This window comes from Myotis davidii, unplaced genomic scaffold (genome assembly GCF_000327345.1).
Source record: "Myotis davidii unplaced genomic scaffold, ASM32734v1 scaffold46, whole genome shotgun sequence".
Taxonomy (NCBI): domain Eukaryota; kingdom Metazoa; phylum Chordata; class Mammalia; order Chiroptera; family Vespertilionidae; genus Myotis; species Myotis davidii.
This window is the reverse complement of record NW_006383006.1, coordinates 4,761,565-4,770,772: the sequence shown is the minus strand read 5'-3', so window position 1 is coordinate 4,770,772 and position 9,208 is coordinate 4,761,565. Positions and strand designations below refer to the sequence as shown.

At 39.1% G+C, this 9,208-nt stretch overlaps 1 protein-coding gene across 1 annotated transcript in view; it reads right to left on the bottom strand.

The window, feature by feature from the left end:
• Window positions 1-4,330: 4,330 nt before the first annotated feature.
• The window catches only part of EXD1 (exonuclease 3'-5' domain containing 1), a 39,980-nt gene continuing 35,102 nt past the window's right edge, over window positions 4,331-9,208 (bottom strand). The window contains exons 11-12 of the mRNA XM_006778076.2: window positions 8,775-8,966; window positions 4,331-5,121 (exon numbers count right to left, since the gene is read on the bottom strand). Of these exons, the coding sequence (XP_006778139.1) occupies window positions 4,465-5,121; window positions 8,775-8,966 (849 nt within the window). The 3' untranslated portion in view covers window positions 4,331-4,464. The remainder of the gene's footprint in view (window positions 5,122-8,774; window positions 8,967-9,208) is intronic.

The window sequence follows — 9,208 nt, the reverse complement described above, 5'->3', positions numbered from 1 at the left end:
CTTTTAGTTAAAGTTTAATTTCAGACCATCCTTTGTGGTTACTTTAGGTCTCTGAGTTTGCAAGACTGCCATGCACGCCTCCCCTGAGTTTGTCAGGTTAGCATGTGGCCCCTTTCATCAACTGGCACATGCCTGGGTTGCGGGCTCTATCCCCAGGAGGGGGCATGTAGGAGGCAGCCTGTCAATGATTCTCTCTTCATCATTGATGTTTCTCTCTCTCTCTCTCCCTCTCCCTTCCTCTCTGAAATCAATATTTTTAAAAATCTATTTAATATGCTAGTTGCTAGGATTATAAAAAGGAAAAATACATGATGTAAAAAGCACTTTTAACTGTATTTACTGTATAGTAGTTATTATATTTCAGATATGTGTGTATGTGGAGAGAGAATGAGAAAATTGAAAGAAAATACCAAAATGCTAGGAAGGGTTGTATAATGTGGGATGATAATTAAATCTTTTTTCTCTTTTTTATTTTCTAAATTTTAAGTAAGGTATTTTATTTTTATAACAGTAAAAATGCCTTTAAAAATGTTTTTATTTATTTCAGAGGAAGGGAGAGGAAGAGTCAGAAACATCAATGATGAGAATCATCAATCCCAGTGATGGCGAACCTACGACACACGTGTCAGAGGTGACGCGCGAACTCATTTTTTTTGGTTGATTTTTCTTTGTTAAATGGCATTTAAATATATAAAATAAATATCAAAAATGTAAGTCTCTTTGTTTTACTATGGTTGCAAATATCAAAAAATTTCTCTATGTGACACGGCACCAGAGTTAAGTTAGGGTTTTTCAAAATGCTGACACGCCGAGCTCAAAAGGTTTGCTGTCACTGATCTATCCGCTGCCTCCTGCAAGCCCTCTCCTGGGGATCAAACCACAACTCAGCCAAGTGCCCTGACCAGGAATTAAATCGTGACCTTCTGGTTCATGGGTGGATGCTCAACCACTGAGCACACCAGTGGGGCTATAAATGCCTTTTTGATAAGTATACTTAGCTATTCGCCCCCAAGCACTCTAGGTTTGCCCTAGGCCTCATCTCAGTTTGCTGTTGGCACTTACCTTGTGTCAAAACAATGAGACACACCAATAGTGAGTTAAAATTCTATTGTGTTAAGATTTATCGAGCCCACAGCCAGACTGGAGGCAAAGCTGCTGCAGTGACTTTTCTTCCTATAGTTGAAAGAACATTTAATGGACCAAGTAGCAAGAAACACTGGTTCAATTCTCAGTGGTGCATTTTTGTTCAGGGAAGTCATTTATCTCTGTTTTCTAAATCCCAGACTAAAAAGGTCAGATTATTTGTAAGAATCTCTAATTGTAGTTCATGTATGGAAAGGTCAGACTTGAGTAGGATTCAGGAAATTTTTGTAGACTAAAGCAAAACCCCAAGAGTTTGAGAAAGCAGGCAGTGCGGTTTATGAGCTCTCAACTAGAAAAATACAGTCAGTAAAGAACTCTTGCCCTGACCGGTTTGGCTCAGTGGATAGAGCGTCGGCCTGCGGACTGAAAGGTCCCAGGTTCGATTCCGGTCAAGGGCATGTACCTGGGTTGCGGGCACATCCCCAGTAGGGGGTGTGCAGGAGGCAGCTGATCAATGTTTCTCTCTCATCGATATTCCTAACTCTCTATCCTTCTCCCTTCCTCTCTGTAAAAAAAAAACCTCAATAAAATATGTTTAAAAAAAAAAAGAACTCAACTATGGGTTGGGATAAACACCCAGCATTTCCCCAAATTCTGGGCAAAATTTAGATAAGATATCTGAGTAATGGTACAGAGTACTAGCAACAGGGCTTGAACAACCTAGAGATTGTTTACACTCTATCTAGCAAAGGACAGGTAGGATCTGACAGTACACATGGAATTTAGGTATGCACTTCCCACTAGATAAGGATGTGGAGAAAAATGCAATTTCAGGACTATGAGTGTTTCTCTGACAAAATACTGTAATGAAACCCAACAATTCATTTAGTCTGGGAGGCAAAATACTGTGTTGCCTCCCGCAGGAGCCCTTACCGACAACACAGGTACCTGCCCTTGACTGGGAATTGAACCTATGATGCTTGGGTTTGAGGGCTGATGCCCTAACTACTGACCAACACTAACCTTAATTAATCTTAACCTTAGACTATATCTAAGCTCTGGAGTTTGGAAGGGCACAGCTCTGCTTTCAGTGAAATTCATAATTGAATCAGCTGATACAGACAAGGATGTTCCTAATCATAGCTTGTCCCTAAGTGAAATAAATAATAGAGACCTTTAAAAATATAATTACATATTTCTAAACTGGACTCTGAACCTATAAATCCAGACATATTCCAATTTATTTACCCTGACCCAATTAAGAAATGTAAGAGATAACCTAATGTAAAAACAGGTTTACTGGTTATTGTACACAAAAGAATGTGAGCAACTTACAAGTATCCTATCTAATAAAAGACAAAAAGGGTAATTGACCGTACCTTCACTACGCTTCCCATTGGCTAATAAGGGCAATATGCAAATTAACCGCCAGCAAAGATGGCGGTTAATTTGCATACTAGGCTCCAAGTGGTGGAGCAAAGCCAAACGTACCTGAAGCCTGCCAAGAAGCGAGGCCTCACGGCCCTGGGATCAGCAGAGCAGCAAAGCCTGATGGCTGGGGGCGGGGGGCTCTGGCCGGAGCCCAGCCAGAGTGAAGGCCTGGGTCCCGGGTGCCAGAGGAAAACTGGTGCCAGCAGCCAAGGGAAGGGAAGGCCTATTGCACGAATCTCTTCATGCAACAGGCCTCTAGTCCCTATAATAAAAGCCTAAGCAACCATTACGGCTGAACAAGCAGAATGACTGGTCGCTATGATGCACACTGACCACCAGGAGACAGATGCTCGACACAGGAGCTGACCCCTTGTGGTCAGTGCACTCCCAAAGGCAGAGTACTGCTCAGCCAGAAGCTGGGCTCACGGCTGGCTGGCGAGTGCAGCAGTGGTGACAAGAGCCTCTCCCACCTCCGTGGCAGCGCTAAGGAGCAGCGAGCCAACCGGTAAGGAGCTTGGCGCTAAGAAGCAGCAAGCTGAGCGGTAAGGAGCGAGCAGGCAGGCGGTAAGGAGCGAGGGATCCCCGATTGCAAGAGGAATGTCCGACTGCCAGCTTAGGCCCAATCCCCCCAGGCCTAACCCAGGCCTTAGTCGGGCCTAAGCCAGCAGTCGGACATCCCCCGAGGGGTCCCAGACTGTGAGAGGGCACAAGTGGGGCTAAGGGTGCCCCCCCATCCCCAATGCACGAATTTCATGCACTGGGACTTTAGTCAATATAATAAAAGGCCTGGTACAAGCTGCCTTCCTTTCAGCCTAGAAAACATACCAATTCCAAACTAATAGAGTAGAATCAAACTTCATGTTTACATAACAGACATACTCAATGGAAGCCCTAGCTTTATTAAAAAATAGACAAAATCTTCTAAAAGTAAATGGACTGAAATTAAAACTGGAATAGTGCTTCTGATAATAACATTAACTATTGTTTGTTTATGACATAAGACAGACAATTTCAAAATTCAAAAACAGTTAATGTTTTTTCAGCTTTATTCAAGTATAATTGACAACTTAAATATTTTGAAAAGGTAAAAAGAGCCCTGGCCGTGTAGCTCAGTTGGTTAGAGTGCTGCCAAGGTTTCGGGCTTAATCCCCCATCAGGGCACATACAGGAATCAACCGATGCATGCACAAATTGGAATAACAAAATAATGTGTTTTTTTTTTCTCTTCCTTCTTCTCTCTCTAAATTAATTAATAATTTTAAAAAAATGATGGGGCATAAAAAAAAAAGAAAGAAAAGGCAAAAAGAACTAATAAAGTTGTCAGGTACCAATTATTTTTAAACTTATACCTAAGAGTTTTACCAACACTCTTCAAACCAAAAAACACAACAAAATTTTAAAAGTATAGGTTTTTCAAGATATTAAACCCAAGATTTTTCCCTTCTTCAAATCCTCTAAATTCAAATTATGAGAAATAATTCACTCTGGCCACTGGGAACATTTCTTCTGCCCAGTGACATAATCAGAAAATTTATTTCTTCTATTATTTAACTTATTCACTCCCAGGAATAAGAAAGAGGATATAATTTCCCTGGAAGCCTATGACTGAGGCATAATTAAATTTATAATATGAGAAATTTAGCCCTCGCCTGTTTGGCTCAGTAGATAGAGCATCGGTCTGCAGACCGAAAGGTACCAGATTAAATTCCGGTCAAGGGCACATGCCTATGTTGCTGGCTCAATCCCCAGTAGGGGTGTGCAGGAAGCAGCCAATCAATGATTCTCTCTCATCATTGATGTTTCAGTCTCTCTCTCCCTCTCCCTTCCTCTCTCTGAAATCAATAAAAATATTTTTATAAAAGAAAAGAAAAGAAATTTAAGCACTGAGGAAAGTCCTGATGGTAGGGGAAAATGAGCCACTTTTGGGCCTAAAGAACAAATTTTAGATCTCTAAGGCAGATTTGAAGAAGAATTTATCCAGGAATCAGTCTCTTCCAAAGCTGGACAGGGAGGAAGTGTGGGAAACACAGCTTTTCTAAAAGGATGAAAGGTGTCACTTGGAGTCATTCTGGTTTCCTGAGGAAGGGAAGGAGACACTGAGACATCTTGTTTTGTGCGTTTTAGATCTTCCTTGTTTTCCACCATCAGTAACTGTTCTATCTCCTCTTTCAAAGATAAACTTGCTTGAAATTCCTGTTTGGATATCATAAGGTATTCTTTCTGGCCTATTCTCTGGTCCTCCAACCCCTCTGATTCAGGGCAAATGACTTTGTTACTGGAATCCTCATGGACTTCCTGCTCTATGTGAGGTAAATATGGAGGCTCTGTTGTAATTTGTTTACTCTTAGCTTCTTCTTTCAGCAAATTTACATTCTCATGAGATGTAAAACTTGGAGCTTTATCTAGCCTAGATTTTTCACGAAGTAAGACACCCCTTACTTTTTCCTCTTTCCTTGCTGTCTCTGTCACGGATTTCTTTGGATGTAGCAGTGTCCTTATGAGGAGGCCCTGTGCATTCATCCTGTATTCTTTTGCAGCTCTCTCTCTGCGCTGCTTCTGGAAGTCCCTGAGTTGAAGCAGTTCCTCTGGAAGTTCCATACACGTAGGCTAAGAAAAGAAATTGAACACAAATCTCCTATAATTAAACTTCTGATCATGCCTTAAAATCACTTCTGCTATACTTAACAGTATTTGGCAAGTGAAGTTCTATTCAAATGTATTCTTATAGTACCCTCTAGTGTCTTTAACTGTAGTAGTACTATTTTTCAAGTAACAAAGATTTTGAATCCAGTTTTGTGTGTGTCTTTGTGTATGTACGTATCAGGATTATACAGTGAGCCCAGCTGGTGTGGCTCAGTGGTTGAGCGTCGACCTATGAACCAGGTGGTCACGGTTCAATTCTTGGTCAGGGCACACGCCCAGGTTGTGGGCTTGATCCCCAGTAAGGAGTGTGCAGGAGGCAGCCAATCGATGATTCTCTCTCATCATTGATATCTTTCTTTCTCTCTCTCTCTCTCCTCTCCTCTCTCCTCTCTGAAATCAATAAAAAAAATTTTTTTTAAAAGAAATAGAAAATGCCCTCTTTGTTGCAGGAGGTAAATAATTTTCCCAGGTTGCCTGCCTTTGCCTTTGTTCACTATCTTTTCGCCATACAAAAAAATTGTAAGTAAAATGTATTAAATTTTTAAGAGTTCTGAGTATTTCTTTGTTGCATAGAAAAACACATACACCTACAACTCCATAGCAAAAGAGCAAATAATCCAAATAAAAAATGAGCAAAGAGCCTGGCTGGGAGGCTCAGTTGGTTGTCCCATACACCAAAAGGTTGTAGGTCTCACGCAGGTTTCATTCCAGGTCAGGGCACATACCTTGGTTTCGGGTTCAATCCCAGTCTGGGAAGCAACCGATCTGTCTCTTTCTTCTCTCTCTCTCTCTCTCTCTCTCTTTCTCTCTCTCTCTCTCTCTCATCAATAAAACATATCCTTGGATGAGGATTTTTTAAAAATGAACTAAAGACCTGAATTGACATTTTCCCAATGAAGGCATTCATTTTTTAAAAAATATATATTTTATTGATTTTTTACAGAGAGGAAGAGAGAGGGATAGAGAGTTAGAAACATTGATGAGAGAGACGCATCAATCAGCTGCCTCCTGCACACCTTCCACTGGTGATGTGCCCGCAACCAAGGTACGTGCCCGCAACCAAGGTACATGCCCTTGACCGGAATCAAACCTGGGACCTTTCAGTCTGCAGGCTGGCGCTCTTTCCATTGGGCCAAACCAGTTAGGGCTACATTTTCCCAAAGAAGGCATTCAAATGGCCGTTAAGTATATGAAAAGATGCTCTGATAACACTAATCATCAGGAAAATGCAAATGAAAACCACAATAAGATATTACCTCATACCTGTTAGGATAGCTATTATAAAAAAGATAAGAGATAATAGTGCTTGGTGGGGAGTGGTATGTGGAGAAAAGGGAATTCTCATACAGTGTTCATGGGAATGTAAATTGGTATAGCCATGATCAAAAGCAGTATGGCAGTTCCTCAAAAAATTAAAACTAAAATTACCACATGGTTCAGCAATCCCACATCTGGTATATATCCAAAGGGAATAAAATCACTGTCTTGAAGGGATATCAGCAATCTCGTTAACACTGCATTATTCACAATTGCTAAGACATGGAAACAACCTAAGTGTCTATCAAGGGATGAATGAATTAAGATGGTGTGTCTATATGTACATACAATGAAAAGAGGAAATCCTGCTGTTTGTGACAATGTGGATGAACGTGCTAAGTAAAATAAGCCAGACAGAGAAAGACAAATACTGTATGCTATTACTTAAATGTGTGGAATCTTTTAAAAAAAAGCTAAATTTTATAGAAACAGAGAATAGAATGGTGGTTGCCAGGAGTTGGGGGAAATGGAGAGATAGTTCAAAGGGTACAAATTTTCAGTTATAAGTAGTTTCTAATTAATGTACAGCATGGTTATTTATTATAGTTAATAATTCGATATTGCATACTTGAAATTTGCTGAGAGTAGATCTTAAGCATTCTCAGCTTACATACACACAAAGTAACAATGTGAGATAAGGATGTGTTAATTATCTTGACCTCAGAAGCATTCCACAAACGTATATGTACTAGTATATGTACTTTAAATATATACCAGTAATTTTTTCAATTGTCTCTCAATAAAATTGTGGGGAAAGAAAGAAAAGCATTCCTTATGTAAGATTATTTTTTAAATTGTTTTCCCCCCACTAATTTTATAATTCCATTTTTTACAAAAATACTCGATCCATGGAGTTTGTTTCAGTGTAATGAAAGAGATAGCAATTCAATTCTGAATTCTCCTCCCCTACAATGGTTAGTTATTTGCCTAAGGTCATTCTCAGAATAATTATCTTTTTTCTCATGGATTGAAAAGTCTACCTTTATCATAACCATCTTGGCAGATATAAATTGGATCTATTTTTGGGTTTTCTATTCTTTTCCATTGGTCTTCCTAAATCGGTACTGTTGCAAACCGTTTTATTTGGTTTAGACTTATAGGTTTTACTTATGGTTATTGATCTCTATAAACTCTATAATCACAGTTTGCTTAAATAATGCTGTTGTTAATATAGACTTATTTCTGGGTAATCTACCTTTTTTGTTACAATTACAAATTGATGTTTTCTTTCATTTTCTAGCTGTGTATAAGAAAGCTATTTTTTATGTCATACTTTTTCACCACTTTACTAAATTCTCTTTTTGTTTGGGGTGTATTTTTTTCAGTTGATTCTCTTCAGGTTTCCTGTCTATCATAGGCATGTCATAATTCTAATTCCTCCTATTCAATTTTTATAGTTTATATATTTTTTTAAATTCCATTGCCTAATAACTTCAAAAAATATTAAAGTAGTATGGCTGGCATGGCTCAGGCTTGAGTATGGACCTATGAACATGGAGGTCACAGTTTGATTCCCAGTCAGGGCACATGCCCGGGTTTAGGGCTCAATCCCCAGTAGGGGGCGTGCAGGAGGCATCCGATCGAAGACACTTCTCATTATTGATGTTTCTCTCTCTCCCTCTCCCTTCTTCTCTAAAATCAATTTAAAAAATGTATTTTAAAAAAGCTTTAAAAATATTAAAGTAATGGTAATATTCACCATTTAAATTTTTTTCTTTATCTTAATGGGAATGCTTTTAGTGTTCCTAAACATTATGTAGTCTTCTTGCTTGAGAAAATTTTATCATGTTGAAGTATCTATTCCAACTTTAATTAATATTGTATGTAAAGTAATATAAATGTTTCTAGCATTAAACAGTGAGAGCAAAATACAAAAAAAGTTATAAAATTGTCGTTGGTTTTACATGATAAATAAAAAACATTAAAATTATCCAGTAAAACAAAGTATGCAAGGATTTTTATGTTTTGTTGCTGTTTTTGCTATTAAACAGTGAGAGCAGAATACAAAAAAGTTGTATTTTTATTTTTTGGCATTTATGAGATAGTCATAAGACTTTCTTGGCTCTAGTAAAATGGAGAATTTCCTAACATTAAACTATGCTTGCAACACATTAAAGAAATATATTCTATGCTTGCTCTCTCCCACTCCCTTCCTCTCTGAAATCAATTAAAATATATTTTAAAAAATATTTATCACCAAGTCTGCCTGGTGAGATTTGCTGTGGCTGTGGATATCACTCCATGAGGAATAAGGCAGAAGCAGAAGTCCTCAAGACACAGCCACAAAGAGCCGCACCTACCTCCATGCCTCCCAGCCAGTCTGCAGACCCTTCTCGGTAGGTGTTTAGGTACCCATCTACCAGGGTGGTTAGGTCAGACATCATCTCATCCAGGAGTACCAAGCGAAGGGGTAGCAGGTAGGTGGCTTCTAGGGCCAAAATTTTTAGCAAGGCGGGTGAAAGCGGTCGTGTGAACCACACTTCCGTATTTTCCTAGAGACATCAAAACAATTTTCTCTGAATAGTAAGCAAAACGTTAAAGAAAATAACTGTAAGGAAAGAAAATAACTGTTTATGTAAGTGCTGTTTAACTTAAAACACTATTACTGTCATTTCCCCCAAGTATTACCTTCTACTTTCACACTATGGCTAGCCTTCTGAGCACACACACATATACACTTTATGATTCAGGGAGGACAGAGGGAGGGAGGAAGGAAGGGGAGAGGGGGAGAGAG